The sequence below is a fragment of the Delphinus delphis genome, chromosome 10 (assembly GCF_949987515.2).
Source record: "Delphinus delphis chromosome 10, mDelDel1.2, whole genome shotgun sequence".
In the NCBI taxonomy this organism is placed as follows: Eukaryota; Metazoa; Chordata; class Mammalia; order Artiodactyla; family Delphinidae; genus Delphinus; species Delphinus delphis.
This window is the reverse complement of record NC_082692.2, coordinates 22,198,067-22,220,664: the sequence shown is the minus strand read 5'-3', so window position 1 is coordinate 22,220,664 and position 22,598 is coordinate 22,198,067. Positions and strand designations below refer to the sequence as shown.

General features: G+C 45.5%; 1 protein-coding gene across 1 annotated transcript; it reads left to right on the top strand.

The window, feature by feature from the left end:
* The first annotated feature begins 466 nt into the window (after positions 1 to 466).
* On the top strand, positions 467 to 17,234 carry TRIM27 (tripartite motif containing 27). The gene is made up of 8 exons (XM_060023414.2): positions 467 to 1,099; positions 2,307 to 2,402; positions 3,903 to 4,133; positions 9,661 to 9,683; positions 12,001 to 12,116; positions 12,236 to 12,268; positions 14,034 to 14,060; positions 15,593 to 17,234. The coding sequence occupies exons 1-8, from the start codon at positions 680 to 682 to the stop codon at positions 16,186 to 16,188; spliced, it is 1,542 nt and encodes a 513-aa protein (XP_059879397.1). The 5' UTR covers positions 467 to 679; the 3' UTR covers positions 16,189 to 17,234.
* The last annotated feature ends 5,364 nt before the right edge of the window (positions 17,235 to 22,598 follow it).

Here is a 22,598-nt window from a genome sequence, read left to right as displayed (position 1 = left end):
TCGCCTTTGCTGAGGCGTGGGCACCAGACAGGAAACCCAACAAAAGACCAGGGATCCAGGCCCAGGGCCGCCGAAGCTCGGCGGCGGGCCCGGAGCGTGCAGGCAGGGGATACCCTGTCCCCGCCGCACCCCGCGGACACCGCCTGCCTCTGTAACCGGTATCCAAGGCTCCCGCGCCCGCGCGTTCCGCCCCAGGGCGGCCGGCTAGGCCTCCGCGGACCTCTGCGGAGGAAATCATCCAGGCCTGAATCCAGGAAATCTTGCCGTGCGCAGGAGGCCTGAGCCAAGCCCCGCCCCCGAGCCGCCCCTTCCGCTCGCGCCGGGGTGAGGTCTGCGGGGCTGCCGGGATCCGCTCGGACGCGGCCACGTTGTCCTGAGCCTTCTGAGCGCCTGGCTCTGCGAGTCCAACCGGCGGCGCCCGACCAGCTGCCCCCTCGCATAGCCGCTGGGCTAGGTGGGGTCGCAATATCCCCACGCTCCCTCGGCCGGGCGCAGCGGCGCCGGGTTCCAGCGCGCGGGCGCGTCTGGGATCAGGGCCGGGGAGGAGCCGCCCTCCGGCAGCCGGGCTCGCCTCCCGGCGCCGCCCAGGAAAGCGAACGGGAGGGAGCGCGGTACAGCTGGGCTCCGCGCAGGGCTGGGCGCCGGGGCCCATGCCCGTGCGCCCCTGCGGGCCCGCGCCATGGCCTCCGGGAGCGTGGCCGAGTGCTTACAGCAGGAGACCACCTGCCCCGTGTGCCTGCAGTACTTTGTCGAGCCCATGATGCTCGACTGCGGCCACAACATCTGTTGCGCCTGCCTCGCCCGCTGCTGGGGCGCGGCGGAGACCAATGTGTCGTGCCCCCAGTGCCGGGAGACCTTCCCGCAGCGGCACATGCGGCCCAACCGGCACCTGGCCAACGTGACCCAGCTGGTGAAGCAGTTGCGCACCGAGCGGCCGTCGGGGCCCGGAGGCGAGATGGGCGTGTGCGAGAAACACCGCGAGCCCCTGAAGTTGTACTGCGAGGAGGACCAGATGCCCATCTGCGTGGTGTGCGACCGCTCCCGCGAGCACCGCGGCCACAGCGTGCTGCCGCTCGAGGAGGCGGTGGAGGGCTTCAAGGTGAGGGCCGGGCGTGCGGGGCGGGGAGGGGCCGGAGCGCGAGTCGGACAAAGGGAGGAGAGAGCCAAAGGGGCTTCCTTTTTTCCGCCTAGAAAATGGCTGAGCCGGACGTGTGGTTCACAGCCGTCATTTCCTCTCTGTCCGCTCCAGAGCCTCGGCACTCAGATTTGGGAGGAAAACCTGTAGCTGGTGAGGAAGCCAGAAGTCTCCCCACCCCCACTCTCATTTCCTTATGTGCCTCTATGTTTACCCGCTCACGGGCACATTATACATAAAGACGGCCCATGGACACCCCTCTTGACGGTATAAAAGATATGCGTAAAACCACGTCCACAACGACAAGCTTCAGAGACGCTCGCACTCCTGTCGGCTCCTAGATGATCTGAGACAAAACACAGTCGGACGTTAACTGGCTGTATACACATCAAGCAGAGGCCCATCACCTCTCCATTCCCCAGCACTTCCCTGTGCTCCGTCCTCTTCTAGAAGCTCACGGAAAAGAACGAGCTCCTTACTACCTAAGTCATTTAACCACCGTGAGACTCATAGGAGATAACACAGTTATGAAGATTGAGTGAAATAAAATGATGTGTGGATCCCTTTGTGAACTCTTGAACCAACAGACTGGCACAGCTAAACAATAACGTGGAAACAAAGTATTAAATATAAAACAGTTGTAAGGCAACATTCAAGGAGTGCATGATCTGTGTGTTTGAGGACTGCAGGAATATGTACACAATTATGTACATGTTTAAATGTGAGTACATTCATGCAAAATTATTCACTTAACATTTATGGTGCTTTCAGAAATATTCTTTTATTCACACTGGTGATAACCCTCTAGTAGGTTGAGAAGGTGGTGTTTGCCCATGTCACACCAGAGGAAAATAAGAGAAGTTAAGTCATTTTCTCAGTACGCGTCTGTGAAAGAGCGACAACTTAAAGCCTCCTAGTCCATTCACCTTTCCACTAAGCCATGCAGTATCCTTCCAAGGGCAGGTAGGTGACCCACCATTTAAGATACAAACTACCAAAGGAGAGGTCTGGTGACCCCTGTGCCCTGGTGATGGCAGTATGGTCCAAGGATAGGCTCTAACCAGGAAATTGGCATCAGGAATGTGGGTTGCACGTGTGATAAGCAGAATAGCCATATTGATGGTATGGTCTGCCTAATCTTGAACTGCCCACCTGTTTTTGCTTTTCTTAGGAGCAAATCCAGAACCAGCTGGACCACCTAAAAAGAGTGAAAGACCTAAAGAAGAGGCGTCGGGCACAGGGGGAACAGGCACGAGCTGAGCTCTTGGTAAGGTTCTTTGGAATTCACAGGTAATATCAGTTCTGCCTGTCACTCTCTTTTTTTTTGTGAGGCTGTTAAGCACCCCTTAACCTTGTGCAGTCACGTCGCCCAGAACTTCTAGGTGTGGGTGGAACAACCTTATATGGCAGTTGGGAATTCACCTGGAGAACCAAGGGATTCCCTCCCACATTTTGGGGGAAAGATGGAATAGCTGAGTTTAGAACCGCTAGAGATCTGACCTATCAAAAGTTTAATCTGCTAGCTTTGTGCAGATCAAGGTTGATCCCTGACAAAGGTAATACAGGTGAGATTCTTGGGCACAGTTAGCCTCCTTTGTACCATTCTGCAGACAGTTGCTGACAGTGGCTTTCTGTAAGCCCGCCTGTTGCTTCTTGCTGGAATGTTCCTTTTCTTGACAGTTCAGTTCTGAACTTTTCAGTTTGTTCCCTTCCCCTAGTCTCCCAAAGCCTTAGCAAGTGACTAATGTGCTGATTTGTGATAGGGATATTTGGGGGTGTTTGTTCTGGGAAAAAAAATAGAGACTTTTATAACATATACTTATATGTCTACCATCTAAGTGTTTAAGCCTCTTTTGAACAATAAATAAAATATTACAAATTCCCATCCATTAGAGGTATTTGCATCTGAAAAGCAAACTCTTAGACTAGTAGTGTCTAGCACCATCTTGTGAGAAATTTTGTCAGTCCTGGCCAGGGCGTAGTATAGAACTTTTGGACTGGGAACTTATTCCCATGATGCCATAAGATCCCACCACTTGTTCTGCTCACAGAATCCACTGAGACCTCAGCTGCCTTTGCTTGAAAATAGGTCTGACTGAAGGAGAATCTTCTAGTGAGCCTGGGTGGACTTAAATCATTAAGCACACCACTGTGTCCTCTCTGGGGGGGATTGTCAAAGGGGGGAAACAGCCCTTCTTTGAGAATCAGGGCACCTGGACATACTTCTTGGCTCTGTCAGTAGCCAGTTGAATAGATGGAGAGAGTAATACTACCTCTCTAGGCCTCAGTTTCCTCACTTGTGAAATAGGTAGGTTGGACTAGACTTTTGGTTCTTCAGCGAGGTGAGTACTGCCCTCTCCTCCTCTCCGTGGTGTGTGGGTGTTTGGTTGGAGTGATTGGGGAGGGTTGGGCAAGGATGCTAAATGTCCTGCAATGCAAAGAACAGTCCCATGCAGGCAGAATTGCCCCCCCCCCCACCAGGGTGCCAATGGCATTCTCTTTGCAAAGCACTGAAGTAGTTGAGCTTTAAGGACTCTTTCATTTCTAAGATTATATTGTCTTGTTTATGCATTGAAAGACTTGTCCCTTTCAGTATAAGTTCGTGAAAAGGATTTATAAGCAAGGTGTGTGTGCATCACTGTTGCACAGTAAATAGTATACCTGAATGAAATGATGAGGTCTTGGGGTGGATAGCCAGGGGAGAAATATAAAGGGCTCTAGAAGTAGCCTTTCCTCTCTTCACTGCCCTTGCCTGTCATCCACACAGAGCCTGACCCAGATGGAGAGGGAGAAGATCGTTTGGGAGTTTGAGCAGCTGTATCACTCCTTGAAGGAGCATGAGTATCGCCTCCTGGCCCGTCTCGAGGAGCTAGACTTGGCCATCTACAACAGTATCAATGGTGCCATCACTCAGTTCTCTTGCAACATCTCCCACCTCAGCAACCTGATCGCCCAGCTGGAAGAGAAGCAGCAGCAGCCCACCAGGGAGCTCCTGCAGGTGAGGCTTAGCGTGCCCTGCCAAGACAGCTCCTGCTAAAAGGTCTCCCTTCTCTCTTTGCCAAGCAGTATCCAGGACCCCCAACTGCCTTGCCAACTCTGTGGGAGTAGCAGGGGCTTGCCAAGCTCTCTGTTGGGCATGTTGGAGGGGAAATGTACAATAGAGGACCTGGTTGACACAGCTTGGGTCAGTCAGTTGCACTGTCTCATGGAAAGGGTAAAAGGGAGGCCTAATGCCCAGGCCTGTCCTGCACTGATAAGTGGTCTGATCACAGGCTCTCGACCTCTCTGGGCCTCAGTGACCTCATCTACTCATTATGTAATGAGGGGTTTGGCCCACATGTCATTTAAAGACCCTCCTCACTCCAGTTACCCTGTAATTTTTTTTGTTTTTTTTTTTTTTTTGCGGTACGCGGGCCTCTCACCGCTGCGGCCTCTCCCGTTGCGGAGCACAGGCTCCGGACGTGCAGGCTCAGCGGCCACGGCTCGCGGGCCCAGCCACTCCGCAGCACGTGGGATCCTCCCGGACCGGGGCACGAACCCGTGTCCCCTGCATCGGCAGGCGGACTCTCAACCACTGCGCCACCAGGGAAGCCCTACCCTGTAATTTTAACATGTATGTGTGTATTACCACAGCTACAAAACAAACGCTTGAGTGGGAGTGGTCAGCCCAAGCAGTCTTGTGATTTAATCTTGGTAGTGCAGGTGATAAAGCTGCAATGCACCCAACCCAGGAAGACCACTGGAAATGAGCTGATGCCTGACTGTCATTTGTTCATTCAGTGCATATGAATTGTCTATTCTGGGTCAGGCACTAGTCTAGGCACCGGAATTAAGTGGTGAATAAGCTCTCCTGAAATTTAAATTCTAATGTTGAGATCATATGATAAAGAAGTGAGCAAACAAGTATCATTGGTGTTGATAAACGCCCTTAAAAAGGGGCTGATAGGATAGGGTTAGGGTCAGCAAATTATGGCCTGCCACCTGTTTTTGTATGTTCTGCAAGCTAAGTATTCTTTTTACAGTTTTGAATGGTTGGGGAAAAATCAGAAGGATGTTATTTCGTGATATGTGAAATTATATAAAATTTGAATTTCATTATCCATACTTTTTATTGGAACACAGCCACGCCCATTCATTTATGTATTGTCTGTCGCAGCAGAGTTGAGAAGTTGTGACAGAGACTGTATGGCCTTTTCCTTAGAAGAAGTTCACTGACTCCTGCTTTAGATTAAAACGAGAAGTCTTAATCTTGAGCCTTAACTAACACCAGTATTTAATTGCCAGGGAGAGAAGGAAGAGCTTGCAAAGCGAACAGTTGACCAGAGAATGTGGCAAGGGAGGAAGAATGTTTCAGGAAGGAGGGAGTGGACAACAGAATCTAATGCAGTTGAGGTGAAATAATACAAGGGCTGAGATACATTTGGTTTAAAAACATGGGCATCATTGATAATCTTGATAATAATCATTATCATCTCAATGATTTTCATCTCAGATAATCATTGATATTCTGCCACAGTGGAATAATTTGGTCAGGAGCCACATGAGGGAGAGTTGTGGTGACAGAGGGTGAATGGAAACTGGAAGAGTAAATGACTATTTCAAGAAGTAAGACTGTGAAGGAGATATTAAAAAAAATACTCAGAGATGAGGTAGGATTGTGGGGCTTTATGGGGAGGGGATGCTTAAAGAAACTAGCTAAACATATTTTAAAAGAAAATGTGGAAAGGAGCACCTATGTTGTAAGGATTCAGGTGAAGAAAATTACTGAAGCTATAAGGATGAACTAATCACTAATGTGCTGTTTCTGAGAAGGCAGAAGGGAAAGGTGACTAAAGCATATGTGTGGGACTTAGTTTTGGAAGATCCTCTGTTGTATGGGAAGAACGGACGGTGGGGGCAGATAGATGCAGGCATGTTGTGCACTTTGGTAGCTAAAACCCATTGGCTTTTTTTAAAATAAATTTATTTTATTTATTTATTTTGGCTGCATTTGTGTCTCCATTGCTGCGTGAGGGCTTTCTCTAGTTGCAGTGAACGGGGGCTACTCTTCGTTGCGGTGCGCGGGCTTCTCGTTGTAGTGGCTTCTCTTTGTTGCAGAGCACGGGCTCTAGGTACACGGCTTCAGTAGCTGTGGCTCGCGGGCTGTAGAGCACAGGCTCAGTAGTTGTGGCGCACAGGCTTAGTTGCTCCGTGGCCTGTGGGATCTTCCTGGACCAGGGCTCGAACCCGAGTCCCCGCCATTGGAAGGCGGATTAACCACTGCGCCACCAGGGAAGTCCCCCGTTGGCTCTTATTCTCTTTTGAAATTAGAAAAGCAGGACCATCTGCTCCCATTGAGCAGGGATTAGAGAAAATATGAGCTTTGAAGAATGTGGGAAAGTTCTGAAATTATTGTTTCAGAGTATGGGAAAGCCATCTGGTTTGTGAGATGTATTAGAATTACTTGGTCAGTGGACGTCAGTTTATACTGGGACTTGTCTGCCCAGTTGTGTGACCTTTTCTTGTCCCTGCTTTTTCAGACTGTTACTGCTCTGGTGCCAGGCATAGGGAGAGCAGGTAGTTGGGCTCATCCAGGATTAGGGCTTTGCAAGATTTGAGCTTTTGTTTTGTTGTTTTTTGGCTTTTTGATTGTGATAAAATATACATAACCTAAATTCACCATTTTAATCATTTCAAAGTGTACAACTTAGTACATTTAGTAAACTCAGTGTTGTGCAACCATCACAGCTATGTAATTCCAGAACACTTTCATTACCTCGAAAGGAGACCTCGTACCCATTAAACAGTCATTCTTCATTCCTTTCTACCCAGTGGCAACCACTAATTTGTATCTTTATGGGTTTGCCCATTTTTTTAAGGTAGAAGGTATTTGTGAGAATATTTTTGAACACATGGACCGTGAAATCAAAACTGGGTGATAGGGACTTCACTGGTGGTGCAGTGGTTAAGAATCCACCTGCCAATGCAGGGAACACAGCTTCGAGCCCTCGTCCGGGAAGATCCCACATGCCGCGGAGCGACTGCACCTAAGCCCGTGAGCCACAACTACTGAGCCTGTCCTCTAGAGCCCGTGAGCCACAACTACTGAGCCTGCATGCCACAACTACTGAAGCCTGTGCGCCTAGAGCCTGTGCTCCACAACAATGAGAAGCCCGCGCATCGCAGCAAAGAGTAGACGCCACTCGCCACGACTACAGAAAGCCCGTGTGCAGCAACTAAAACCCAACACGGCCAAAAATAAATAAATAAATTTATTTTTTAAAAAAAAACTGGATGATAAGTAAAAGTAGAGAAAAAAGAGGGGTTGTGGGCTCCATGGGGAAGAGGGGTCATGGTAGTAGTCATTTGAAAAGTAAGCTGAATCTTACTTAATGCGGGAAAATTAGAGCATTCCCACTGAGGTCAGGAAGTGGGCAAGATGTTCACTATTGTCTACCTGTATTTAACATTGTACATATGTATACTCACACAGGAATATTAGGCAACTGTAAAAAAGAAATATACCTATGAACTGATACAGAGTGGTTTCTATAATATATTGGTAAGTGAAAAAAATCAAAGTGCAAAATATAGAGTGTGCTACTTTTTGTGTAAGACAGATGAGATAATTGGAAAATACATGTATCTGTTTATTTTTGCAAAGGGAAGACTGGAAGGATAAATCAGAAAATAATGGGAATGGGGAGAATGTGATGAGAGGAGTTACGAGAGTGACAGACTCTCTCTGGCCACATCTCGGATATTTTGAGCACCAATATAAATAAGAACAGTGATGGATTATAACCCATTGAATAAAGTACGAATTGATGGGTCCATACTAATAATAAATAAGGGAAAATTCTTCCTTCCAGTAGAATGTTGACTAAGTAATGTAGAAGGAATCTTTAAAATTTATTTATTTATTTATTTATGGCTGCGTTGGGTCTTCGTTATTGCACGTGGGCTTCCTCTAGTTGCTGCGAGCAGGGGCTACTCTTTGTTGTGGTACGCGGGCTTCTAATTGCAGTGGCTTCTGTTACGGCACACGGGCTCTAGGCCCGTGGGCTTCAGTAGTTGTGGCAGTAGTTGTGGTCCATGGGCTTAGTTGCTCTGTGGCATGAGGGATCTTGCCAGACCAGGGATCAAACGGTGACCCCTGCATTGGGAGGCGGATTCTTAACCGCTGCACCACCAGGGAAGCGCTAGAAGGAATTTTGAAGGTGGAAAATGATCATTTGGCAACTATCATATTAAAAGTTAATTTAGACAATAATTATTGACAGATGCTAAACCTAAGGGGAGGGGGAGTTTGATAGGGACTGGCATATTAACATAATTTCAAAGTATCACTTTTAGATTACTTGTTAATTACAAAAGGAAAAATAGCTATAAAATATCACCAATAAGGGACAAGTGAATATCATGTTTATTTAGAAGCAAACAGCATACACTAGTCAAAGACGGTACAGCTTGAGGACTTCCTGAGTGGTGCAGAGGTTAAGAATCCGCCTGCCAATGCAGGGGACACACATTCGAGTCCTGGTCTGGGAAGATCCCACATGCCGCGGAGCAACTAAGCCCATGCACCACAACTACTGAGCCCGCTCACCTAGAGCCCGTGCTCGGCAACAAGAGAAGCCACCTGCAATGAGAAGCCCACGCACCACAACAGAGTAGCCCCCGCTCGCTGCAACTAAAGAAGGCCCGCGTGCAGCAAAGACCCAACACAGCCAAAAATAAATAATAAATAAATAAATGAAGTAAAAAGAAAAAAAGTACACTTTAGTTTAATCATGACAGCAATATCTGGGAAACCCAAATAGAGAGATATTCTATAAAATAATTAGCCAGTGTTAAGGCAATGTGTCACAAAAGCCACTCCAGACTTATAGACACATGTCATCATAAAAATGCAATGAACGATCCTGGATTACCTGAGTGGGGAGGGGAGTAGCTGTAAAGAATATTAATAAGACAATTAAATTAGGTTATGGACTGTTGATTATACAAATGTATCAATATTCAGCTTCCTGAGTTTGATAACTGTACTATAGTTATATAAGAAAATGTACTTGCTCTTAGGAGGTACAGAATCATCAAGGGGTAAAGGGATATAATATAAACAATGACCTCTCAAATAATTCTAAAGATAAATATGTCTGGGAAAAAGAGTATACAGGAGCTCTTTGTGCTAGCAGCTTTTCTGTGTATTTGAAATGATTTCACAGTAATACGTCAAAGAAATCAAGCTAGACAGGCAGGCAGTTGTGGTCCAAGGGTGGGATGCTTGAGTCAGTAAATTTGAAATCTTGAGATCCTTGACCAGTGTGCAGGAGGAGAGCGCAGGAAGTGCTAGAATAGCGAATAGTGTGCAGCCCAGTTTCCTCTGCCCAGTTTTTAGCTCCTGGACCGTGAGTTGTGCTCCTTGTCTCCCTGGTTTCTCCCAGGAGAGCCACCCCATAAGTTGGGTTTTCAACAAACATCTGTGAGAGAAAATGGAAGTTAGGAATGATTTCTCATGCTTATCCTTTTCCTTTCTCTTATAGGACATTGGAGACACGTTGAACAGGTACAGTTTTCTCTCTCCCCCGTGCTAAATCAAGCCTGAAAAGATTTTCCCTCATACTTAGAAATTCTGGAAGGAGCCCAGAGCCTGAGGACATCTTACCAAGTTGACACATGTCCCTTCTGTCCCTGAACCGAGTCACTAGTGTGCAAAGAACTAGATGGAGTGCAGCTCTTCTCAGTAAAACTCAGGAATTATTGACAAATTATGAGGGTAAGGGGTGGAGTAGGGGGTCCATTTAGGAGGGTGCTGGTGATTTATGAGGACACGTCTATGGAGAGGGTAGAGACTTACAGGGACTTAGGCAAAGTGCAAGGGTATTTTATAGTTTTTGTTTCCTAAACATTTCAGAATCCTTTCTTTTTTGTTATCTCTGTCTCTCTGTGTCCCTGTTTCTGACTCTTTCTTTTTTCTGTAATGGGGAAAATATGGTCTAAGAAAAGGGAGACCAGCTCAGAGTTATATAATGAGTGATGAGTTACCTGGATTCTGGCTCTTGTTCTCATTATTTCTCTACTGTATCATCAGATGGAAAGTGAGGAAGAGCTACCTGGGAATTGGGACATGACCGAGCAGGAGAAGCCCAGAATGTGCAAGAAGCCAAGATTAAATTATGTTTTCAGGGTTGGATGGCAAGGACAAATGGGATAGGCCTTGGGGGGCATAATGTTTCATACCTACTGGGGCGGAGCCTGACTTTGAGGGAACTGAACTTTGAAGCTAATTAAAACCCTGAAGGGTGAAAACCCTCCAGAGGAAATGCAGCTTGATTATGCGGGAGCATTGGAGGAGATATGGGGGGTGGCATATAGATGGGGTTGGATGGCTGGGAGGGCTGGGTGGACAGAACTGTTGATAGAACTGAGCTTTCTGAGGCCTGCTGAGATGGGATGGTGATGAGCTGGAACTTGCACTAGTCCCTGCCAAGTGACCCCAACAAATACTCCCTTCACTTTTACTCCTACTTTAACTTTTTGGTACCAGTCTAGCTCTGAACGAACAGGGAGATAGATCCTTTAGATTCTAGCATTTGGGGACGTTAAGGTTTGGGTTTGGCTCTCTCAGTTAGGAAACCCCAAATTTCATTGGCGTAAGGCTTAAACATAATTTTAAAATTTTGTCACCATTAAAAATGTGCAAGTAGGTAGCCCAGGGCTGGTTTGGTGGCTCCAGGGATCATCAGACTCTGAGGTTTCTTTCCATTTACCCTTCTGCCATCTGTAAGATACAGTCCTCATTCTTACAGTCCAAGATAGTTCCTAGAATGCTAACCAGCAGGAAGAAGATAAGTCACATCACATACCTTTTTATTTTATTTTATTATTTTATATAACCAGGAACCTTTTTTTAAAAAAATAATAAATTTATTTATTTATTTTTGGCTGCATTGGGTCTTTGTTGCTGCGCGCGGGGTTTCTCTAGTTGCGGCGAGCGGGGGCTACTCTTCGTTGCGGTGCACGGGCTTCTCATTGTGGTGGCTTCTCTTGTTGCAGAGCACGGGCTCTGGGCATGCGGGCTTCAGTAGTTGCAGTACATGGGCTCAGTAGTTGTGGCTCACGGGCTCTAGAGCGCAGGCTCAGTAGTTGTGGCGCATGGGCTTAGTTGCTCCGTGGCATGTGGGATCTTCCCGGACCAGGGCTCGAACCCGTGTCCCCTAGCATTGGCAGGCGGATTCTTAACCACTGAGCCGCCAGGGAAGCACCACATTCCTTTTTATGCAGACTTCTCAAATTACCACAAGATACTTCTTACCTCTCATTGGCCAGAACTGAGTCACAAGGTCAAATTTAGACCAGTCAGGCATGAACCCAGTAAAATTTGGAAGATGGGAGAAGGCATATTGGGTGGGCAACTAGCAGTCAGTCTTTGCCATAGACCCCTTGAGGGGGGTGGTGGGTAACTGGGTATTGTCCAGAGAGTACCTGTCTGTCTGAAGATGTCATTCTCTCCATATTTGGGAACCTGAGGATTATGGGTCATTGCCCACCACAAATATCAAGGACTTTATCATGGAATCTAGTGCTTTCTGGCAAGGTCAGGCTTATATTCAGTTTAATTCAGTAAATCTTTGAGGACATGCCATGTGAAAAGCCAGAAGCTAGTACTGTGGAGGAATAAGAAGGTGAATAAGATGTCTCTCCTATTCTGGTCCAGAGGATCATAGTCTAGAAGGAGAATAGGAAAAAGACTAGAGTGGCTGCTTTTAAAGATTGTCCACCTGTGTTGGCCAGTTTAGCCAGGTTTGTCCTGGACCCTGAAAGGTTGTGGAGTTGGGGGAGGGATTCACTTGTTTTTTTGTTGCTTTTTTTTTTAAACTTAGGGCTGAAAGAATCAGGATCCCTGAACCCTGGATCACACCTCCAGATCTGCAAGAGAAAATCCACATTTTTGCCCAGAAGTGTCTGTTCTTGACTGAGAGTCTAAAGCAGTTCACAGGTAACGTAAGAAGAGGGATCCATGAGGGTTTATGCTCTCAATAACTATATTGCCTGAGAGGATGTATTTTCCAGCCAGATAATGGGATGCAAACTAAACATCTTCTTTTCTCTCCTTAGAAAAAATGCAGTCAGATATGGAGAAAATCCAAGGTAAATTTATCTACTTAATGGGCTTTTGACGTTGAAGTTTCCTGGGAAGATGAACGCTAAAGTGTGGGAAAATGGGAAATGCGCGATACCCGCTGGCCGGCCTCCCGATATTTTACATCTTCCTTTTTGCTTTGTTAATTTTTTCAATTAATAGCCTCTTGTTTCACTTTGAAGCCTTTTAACTATATGCACTCATTTCTTTTTTTTTTTTTTTTTTTTTTGCGGTACGCGGGCCTCTCACCGTTATGGCCTCTCCCGCTGCGGAGCACAGGCTCCAGACGCGCAGGCTCAGCGGCCATGGCTCACGGGCCCAGCCGCTCTGAGGCATGTGGGATCCTCCCGGACCGGGGCACGAACCCGTGTCCCCCGCATCGGTAGGCAGACTCCCAACCACTGTGCCACCAGGGAAGCCCTGCACTCATTTCTTAATCTATATTAATGGAGGAGAAAAATATACAATCCAATAATTAATCCAGAATTAGTTTGATTATTTAAAATTATTTTTAATTGAGAAAGAGAATGAACAGAAACTATCTTAGCTACATTTCATTTGAGCTAGTGTTTGTGGTTATAATTTATAGAGTTTCTGCTGCGTGTAGGCACTGGTGCTGACCAGGACAGGAGGAATCAAGCAGCACTGATTGAGGCAGAACCTCGAGGGAAGTGGTTAGGAACAGGGATTCAGGAGTCCGGCTGCCTGGGTCCTGCGCCCAGCTCTGCCACTTGATAAGGATTCTACACTATAATTTCCTCATCTGTAGAATGAGGAGGATAGTAGCTCTTACCTCACAGGGTTGTAAGGATTAAGTTAAATTAGTTACCACTTCTAAAGCCTTTTAGAATGGAGCCTGACACGTAATAAACCCTACATTTATGTTTACTAAATAAAATGTTCAAGGTATTTAAGGGATGCTCTTCCTAATACAAAATTTTCTGCTCGTGATCACATATGAGCATACAGCACATATGGCTGTATGCTAAATGCTAAAATTCTAGGCAGCCTGGTAGAATTTGAAATCCTTATATGTAGGTAATCCCTTTTCTCATTTAGTACAAATTACAAATCCCCATAATTCTGATAATTTCCTGTATATGCTAAAACTTTATTTGCATTGTATCTTTTCAGATACATACTTTTTTCACATCTAGCAATGTAGACTTAGGGAATGCTCACAAGCAAAACAGGGAGAAACTCCACTTAATACCAGAAGCTCAGACATGACGTTCCTTGATCTGACTCATTTATTTTTCCTACGCTTCTCCTGTCACTTAAAAGGCTCACTGAGAACGTGTCTATGAAAATGCTTTTTCAACTGTAAAAGCATTTTACTGCAGGTGGTCTTGTTTGCTCCAGCTTGGTAGTGGATGTCACTTGAACCACTCATCCCCTAGAACAGGTTGCTTATGAAAGCCAAGAGTTATCTATGATGCGGACTTAGAACCTCCATCTCCCCCTGCAGAGCCAGCTGGCCCACTGGAGGGTGGAATCCTTAATCTTGGCTCAGTTTGGCCCCATATGCTACCAATCTCGGGCATGTCGTTATTCTTCTGCCCAAAGTTTCCAATCCCTCTTCCCTTTGAGCTCTAGGCTGGAAGATGGAGTCATACACTGTATGAAGAAATCAGTGCATGAGTGACAACAGGGGTTCTGGGGTGTCTAATGGAAACCATTGCTTTATGATGACTCTAACCAAAGCTCCGTCTCTTAGGTATTCCTGGAAATACTCAGATGACTTCTGTAACTTCTTTCTCTTTTGTTTTTTAGAATTGAGAGAGGCCCAGTTATACTCAGGTGGGTGATAGGAGACAAAACCATTTGGAAAAAGGAGTAAAAATCCTTATCAACGTAACTACTATTGTGAATGATTTTGGAAAGTGCCTAATTAGGATCCTTTAGGTTACATGTATGAAAAATGATAATAATCACAAAAAATACATCAGTTGTTTCTATGTGTTTGTAATATCTTTGCTTCAGAGCTGAAACCATGGACCTTTGAATAGGAGGAAATCAAACTCAGGAGCTATGAAGGATTATAGAGGTGAAACTACAGTTTCCAAAAAGTAGAGCACTCCCACTGCTAGTACACTGGTATGCTGCTCTACCCACTTAGCCTTGGGCAGTGTGTGGTTTACAAAAGGCAGTCATCCTTCCAAAACCACTGAGCTCACCTCTTATTCTGAGTGCTAGGGACAGTCTAAGAGGAATCTGCTGTCATCCCTTCTCTGTGCCTCAGAGCAAGAGTTGAAACTCTCCCTCTCCTTGACCATCACCAACACCTCAGGTTCAGAGACACTGGGTAAATCTGTGACCTCATAGGTACTCAGAACTGAGGTTTGTACTTTCCACAGTCACAGGACCGCCTTCTGTTTCATGAGATCGTCCTCATGAACAGAGGGACTCTACATACAACGAGTCTTCTTTCATTGATATCCCCTGGCTGTAATCCATAGTTAATTCTTTCAACAAGTATTACTTGATTACTTTGCTTATGTCTTACATTTCCTAATGTTGCGCAGGGTACTGTAGAGGGAACAAAAGGGCATAAGACACTGACCTATCCTTGGAGTTAAATGTCTGGTTGGAGGTATGAGGTATACCCATGACATGAGGGAAAAAATGGGCAACTGTTGTGAACAGATTTTTGAACCAAAAACCAAGCCTCTGGGGTTCTTGGTCACCTCCACCAGTTGCCTGTCATCAATCTTTTGTGGGAATCAGTCAACCTAGCTGAGCTTTGGTTCAGAGAGAGAATGTTTGGGAGTCTTCCTTCTGAACCAGGTATGAAGAGCAAATGAGAGAATATATGCCAGTGATTTTAAAACAGGAAACCACCACATGATTGTAAGATGCATGTGGGACTAGTGTCTTTATCCGATGTAATGTGAACATTCGTATGTTTCACAGCAGATCTGTTGATATTTGGTTGTAGAGTGCTGTACCACACCCTGTCTATCTAAATTCTGTATTCTGTGAAACTTCTGGTCCCCAAGACTTTTAGATTAAGGGATTGGACATACATTTAAGAAAACCTCAAATTCAGCTTAATAATGGATATTGTGGTTTAAGATGTGAAAAAGCAAATAGAGGTAAAAATTTCAGTACTTTCAATATATCCTAGCTAAAAGAAGTAACTAGCTAATCCAAACAGTAACTTTTGGAATGTCAATTTTAGGATGTAATTGAGTGTAAGATGAATGTGCCTTTGTTGGAGAGCTCATATTCTCTTCATATTCATTCTTAGGGGGTAGGAGAAAAGCTGGGTGTTCAGAGTGGGCTTTCCTGGCTCTCAGCTGACCTTCCTCTGCCCTTCTGTTCCTCTGCAGTGGATGTGACTCTGGATCCAGACACGGCCTACCCCAGCCTGATCCTCTCTGATAACCTGCGGCAAGTGCGGTACAGTTACCTCCAGCAGGACCTGCCTGACAACCCTGAGCGGTTCAATCTGTTTCCCTGTGTCTTGGGCTCTCCATGCTTCATCGCTGGGAGACATTATTGGGAGGTAGAGGTGGGAGATAAAGCCAAGTGGACCATAGGTGTCTGTGAAGACTCAGTGTGCAGAAAAGGCGGAGTAACCTCGGCCCCCCAGAATGGATTCTGGGCAGTGTCCTTGTGGTATGGGAAAGAGTACTGGGCTCTTACCTCCCCAATGACTGCCCTCCCCCTGCGGACCCCTCTCCAACGGGTGGGGATTTTTTTGGACTATGATGCTGGCGAGGTCTCCTTCTACAATGTGACAGAGAGGTGTCACACCTTTACTTTCTCTCATGCTACCTTCTGTGGGCCTGTCCGGCCCTACTTCAGTCTGAGTTACTCGGGAGGGAAGAGCGCAGCTCCTCTGATCATCTGCCCCATGAGTGGGATCGATGGGTTTTCTGGCCATGTTGGGAATCATGGTCATTCCATGGAGACCTCCCCTTGAGGAGGTGAACGCAGGCCAAAAGGGCCATTGACCATACTCCTACCCCAGGCATAAGGCATCCTGTTGCCTTGACACTTCCTGCCCATCACAGCTGGATGTCCTTACCACTTTCCGAGCCCTGCAGTGCAAGACAGGATGTCCACGTTCTCTGCCATCCCCTCCCTTCCCACGAAATTGTGAGATGTAATGAGAAGTATTAAGATTGCCCGGAAATAAAAACCACATGTCCACCTCCAGAGTTCCACACTTCTTGGTCTTACACATTACTGGAGGGGATAAAGAATATGGATAATCTTGGGTTCGGAGAGCCATTCAAGATATTTAACACCTTGGCTCAGCCCCACATAGTGATCATGGGTATTTGCTGTCATTTCTGAACTAGGGCTTCTTTCTAAGAACCTAGAGCTGGACTAGAAAGTCCTGTCAGCATGGCTCCCTTTTGTCCCAGTTTTTCCTCCTGGGAATAGTACCTCTACCCCTGATTCCCAATTGGCCGTAGTTTTATTTATTAACTCCATTAAAGAGGTCTATATGTGTTTTGATTAGTTACTGTTATTTTACAATAATGGTGGGAAATGGTCCCACCTCTGTTATGAGATAATGTTCTAATCAATGTGCTCTTTTCTGTCTTTTTGAGGGCTTTGTCAGCTCCCTTCATTCTAATGAAAAGTCTATCCAGGTGCTGGATGCACGTCATCCAGGATAATTTTCTGCCCAGCACCATCCATTGTTCCTACTTCCCCTCCCACTCACATTTGTGGACTGATGGTCAGTCATACACTATCCCTGGAAGGATTCCGGGGCAGTATGCCAGGGATTCATTGACTTTTGTCTCCTTTTCTCCCATCTCCTTTGAGGGATGGGGGGATTTACCTTTCTAATATGTGTACCATCAAGGGGCACTTCCATCCCCATGGCCATTGGATCACGAGGTGTTCCGAGGTCAGAAGACCAAGGCAGATCACTTTGAGCAAAAGCTCCCACAGTGGCTCTGAGTCCCGCTTCTCTTTGGGTACATGCTCCTCTGTTTGAAAATAAAGTGAGTATGGATGTTGTTTACACTGTTGTTGTCTTCTGGGTCTTGGTAGGATTGGGTTCATATGGGTCCAGAATCCCATTCTGGCCAGTATTTTACTTCCAACTGGATGGTAAGAACAGTACCACGTTACTGTTTTCTAATGGTGCTGGGAAAGTAGTGTTGGACATCCACAGCCTGCAGCTTTGTTAATCCTGTCACTTCACTGGGAAAGTGTTCTTTCAAGTCCTTTTTTATAACAGTGGGGTAATGCAGCAATGCTCGGTGTAGATCAAAGAGCCCAGAACTTGCTTCCCAACTCAGAAGCAGCAGCCTAAGCCCTTGGGGGCATGGAGGTCACCACGTCCTAAGGAGGAAGGATAGGCTGAGAGAACAGCTCCTTTCCAGGGTATTTGGATCTTTCCTGCTTCTGGACATGGCCTCAGAAGACAAGATTTTGTGGTCTTACTTAGTCCTGTACCCAGCATTGTGGTTCATGGCTGAAGATCATGAATTGGTGGTATGTCCTAATTCATTCATTTATTCATCAGGTTTTAAGAGAAATAACCAGGAGCTAAAGAGAGGGGCTTCCATGAGGCTAGGTTAGCTTTGGCTGAATGCTCTCAATAGATATAAATACATATGATAACATATATTATGTATGTATGTAAAATACTACACAGATACAGAGCAGTGCTTAGCACATAATATGAAGTGCTTTATGCACAAGGGCTTATTTAATGCTCATAACAACCCTGCAAAGTGGGTACTATTGCCTTTATTTTACACAAGGAAACTGAAGCACAGAGAGGATAGTAATTTATCCAAGGTGCACAGCTAGGAAGCAGCAGGGCCAGAATTCATACTGAGGTGGAACACATGACCATATGCATCATATCCTGCCTCACAATATCTATGGATTATGCTTTTCCACATGGGAAGGCAGAGCAGAAACTGAAGGCTTGGAGTGCCAGTCTGTTGACCTGGGACGTTAACAATAACTGTCTACTCTAGGCTCAGGATTTGCGACTGGAAAACTAGGTGAAGAGACCCAGTCAGAATCGCATTCCAGTTTCACTTAGTGTAGTACATTGGGGCAGGGAGGAAAGATAAGAGCCCACAAAGAGGGCACTTTGCTTGTACCAGTCCAAGAAAATGTGCCCCTAGGATAGACTCCCTGGTCCTTGCTGCTGGACTGATGGAGCTGTCTCCAGGCTAACTTAAAGGGTCTCACATTGGGTCTGCTTTATCTCCAGTAGACCCAGTGCTTTAGGAGCAGCATCTTGAATTTTTATTAACAGCAGCACCTGGAGCAGTGATAAGCAGCCTTGTTGGATTCAGCAAAGCTACTTCCAGTTTGAATTGGGATCTACTACAATAGTGAATCTTAATGCTGAGTGAAAAAAAATGTCTTAAAAAACTCTACCTTCGGCTTCCCTGGTGGCGCAGTGGTTGAGAGCCCGCCTGCCGATGCAGGGGCCACGGGTTCGTGCCCCAGTCCGGGAAGATCCCACATGCCGCGGAGCGGCTGGGCCCGTGAGCCATGGCAGCTGAGCCTGCGTGTCCGGAGCCTGTGCTCCGCAACGGGAGAGGCCACAACAGTGAGAGGCCCGCGTACAGCAAAAAAAAACAAAAACAAAAACAGAAAACTCTACCTTACGATACCCTTCTTATAATATGAATAAAAGGACTGTGGTTACCAATGGGGTGTGTGGGAGGATGGGATAGAGGAGGAGGATGTGTGTGGACATGTTTCGTACTGTTTATCATCTCATTCTTTTGGGTGGTGGGTTTAGAGTTATTAAAAACAATTTTTTTAACCTGCCATTTTGAATGAAGTTAAATGAACCTTGTAAATGATTCTAAATTTACTCATCTGCAGAAAGGTAAGCATTTGAATTCGTATAGTCACAATATGGACCCCTTTAGGCAAACATGGGCCCAGTAGCGTTCTTTGGCTCCTCTCTGGTTCTTTCCTCAGAACATTTGAAGTTGTTAATTACACATTAGGCCTTCAACAGCTCATTCTTTTGTTCTTTTGCGGCCCCGGGAAAACTGTGTTTGTCTTCAGCTGCTCTAGTTTTTTCTGATACTGACCCAGCAGGTACAGAAGAGCATCTACCCCAAGAGCAGACAAGGCCTAGAAGGGACAGGTTCAGAGAATGAAAGGGAACTGGGCATGGCCCCTTCCATCCAGGATATGCAGTTGAGAAGATGAGAGAATACACATGACAAAGGCAACACTTAAAAGCACTAAGAAATTAAGAGCAAAGCTAGCATATAGTAAATAGATCCATTTGTTAATACCTTCAGTTATCTGTGATCCTGACCGAAGTATGGATGGAAGTCACACATCTCTCAGCAAAATAATAACTTGAAAGCTTAGTGTACCAATGGTGGGTGGATTGCTTCTTCACAAATGCGAGACAATGATTCTTTGATTCAAATACACAATTAACCAGTGTTAATTGTGCCCCGGCTGAACTTGACTATTGAGAATACAAGAGAACATGACCCTGTCCTTGGAAAAGTTAATAAAGTCAATTAAGGGGAGAAAAAATAACATGAAAAAGTGGAGATCGACAAAAGACCATTTGCGGATAAGTAAAACATTATGTGCTGTAGGAGACTTCATTGTGGACCACGGTAGTGGGAAGAAGCTGAACACTTAGGTCTAATTTCTTCTTCAGTGTGCTTTTTCTTGAGGCTGAGAGGCTGGTACCTAGTAACTTGGTCCTGCAATAAATTTTGACTGATCATGTAATTAAATCACTACACCCCTGAACCTCCTTTAACCCAGTAGTTTGTTTTTCTTTTGACAATCCATTTGTTTAATTTTTTTAAACATCTTTATTGGATTATAACTGCTTTACAATGGTGTGTTAGTTTCTGCTGTATAACAAAGTGAATCAGCTATACATATACATATATCCCCATATCCCCTCCCTCTTGCGTCTCCCTCCCACCCTTCCTATCCCACCCCTCTAGGTCACAAAGCACCGAGCTGATCTCCCTGTGCTATGTGGCTGCTTCCCACTAGCTATCTATTTTACATTTGGTAGTGTATATATGTCCATGCCACCCTCTCACTTCGTCCCAGCTTACCCTTTCCCCTCCCCGTGTCCTCAAGTCCATTCTCTACATCTGCGTCTTTATTCCTGTCCTGCCCCTAGGTTCTTCAGAACCATTTTTTGGTGTTTTTTTTTCAGATTCCATATATATGTGTTAGCATATGGTATTTGTTTTTCTCTTTCTGACTCACTTCACTCTATATGACAGACTCTAGGTCCATCCACCTCACTACAAATTACTCAATTTCGTTTCTTTTTATGGCTGAGTAATATTCCATTTTATGGCTGAGTAATTTCTATGTGAGGTCTTTGTGAAGAATAATGAGAAAGCTCAACCAAACCAGTGTAAATTATTCTAGGGGAAGTGACTTTGCTAGGATATTAACAAAGTAGCTTAGATTTCATATTGTGCAAACAATACATGAATATGACAGTATTGCCCCAGGTACAGTTCCACATAAAACAGTCAAGAGATTCATTTCAAGGTTGGAAATTAAAGCCTGTTATTTGGGACTTCCCTGGTGCGCAATGGTTAAGAATCTGTCTGCTAATTCAAGGATACACAGGTTCGAGCCCTAGTTCGGGAAGATCCCATATGCCCACCACAAGTACTGAGCCTGCGCTCTAGATAGAGCCCACGAGCTACAACTACTCAGCCTGCGTGCTGCGACTACTGAAGCCGGAGTGCCTAGAGCCCGTGCTCCGCAACAAGAGGAAACACCGCAATAGGAAGTCTGCGCACCACCAAGAGTAGCCCCCCCCCCGACGCAACAACAAAGACCCAGTGCAGCCAAAAATAAACTGCACTTACCAAAATTGAAAAAACAAATAATTTTTAAAAACTGGATAAACTGATCTAGTGATTCCACTTCTAGAAATAATTATGGATATTTGAAAATATTTATGCAAGGATGTTCTTTAGAGTATGTCTCATGAAAATAAAAAAAAATAATCGTATGTTCAACAATATCCATTCGATATGGGATAATTGCAGTACTTTGCAATTTAAAAAATTATAAATTTTTAAGAAGTTACAGTCGCTTCGTCGGGAATCACTTGCGGGACAATTATAGCTTATGAAAGAAAACAGAGCAAATCTCAAATCTTGAGGGGAGGGAAATTAGGAAACTATTTTCCCCTATACTTCTCACTCCCCATTTTCTCTATCAAAAATAGCATATGAAACCAAGGGAGTCTAGAAATCTCAGGTTCTACCGAAATTAAAACTATTTCTCTTTATGCAGAAAACAGAACTAACGTTTGCCATACATAAAGAAAAAGGAAAACCTTTGTGTATCAATAAATACAAAAGGTAACCTATCGGGACAAAATCTACTTAAAATTCCCAAATCTATGTTTCTACTGTCTGAACTTCACAGCCCAAACACAGCAGTTGAAACAAGTGAGTCAAATATACTTGTTGAGTTCCTACCATGTATGCCAGGCACGGTCCTGGGCAGGCACTGGGCCTACAAAGGTTATTTTCGCAGTTTCCCTGACCCCTAAGGACTCTCAATCTAGTTGGAGGAATGATTTCTTATTTTTTAGTCTCAGGATTTCATTAAAATATGTGACCTTTCAGACTCAGAGCTCAGATTACTTTGCACAAAGCTGAGAAAGCTGGAAAAGTCTGAGTCAGGAGATGTGGCACGTCCCTCATTTTCCCCCCGCTATCCCCCTTAAAAATCGCCATTTTATTCACGACCTGGCAATGGACGCCATGGAGACTTTCACTCCGGAATATCTGTGAGTGACCAGGAAGGTCAGGAAGCAAGCGTGTCGCTCCCAGAGTTTCTCTGGACTTGGGACAGGTCAATCCCTTGGGGCAGAAACTGGCTTTGTCAAGTCTACACCGGCGGGAGCTGTCGCGCCCTACAAGGATTTTCTCAGGCTGTTCCTCGGCTGTCACTTTCGGAGCCCAAAACAAACACTTCTCGAGTGGCAAGGCAGATCTGGGGACGAAAAGGAACCTAATAGAGAAGATAAAATGGTTCATGCCCTAGAATCGGGGTCTTTTGCTACATTTTTGGTGATGTTCCTCACTGTCTTCAAAAGAAAGCAAGCCTAGGGCGAGGCTAACTACGCTCAACATTTCGGTGAAGATTAGAGGCTGGAGAACCCACCAAGCGACCTGAGCTAAATGATGTTCTTTTTTCCCTTCACTCCCGAAATATGAGCTGTCTTCCTTTTCAGTCCACAGGTGGCCTTTTATTCTCGGAGCGTTAGCCGGCGACTCGGACGTAAACCCTTCTCTGGAGTGTACGTCACAGAGGCGCTGCTCCTTGCGTCTATTTCAATGGAAAATCTCGCCGCTTTCGTAGGGT

Excerpts from the sequence above, each read along its gene's own strand:
- TRIM27 (XM_060023414.2), top strand. The coding sequence starts at position 680 with ATGGCCTCCGGGAGCGTGGCCGAGTGCTTACAGCAGGAGACCACCTGC. Across the intron at positions 4,134-9,660 it reads CCACCAGGGAGCTCCTGCAG|GACATTGGAGACACGTTGAA; the intron begins GTGAGGCTTAGC and ends TTTCTCTTATAG. Across the intron at positions 9,684-12,000 it reads ATTGGAGACACGTTGAACAG|GGCTGAAAGAATCAGGATCC; the intron begins GTACAGTTTTCT and ends TTTTAAACTTAG.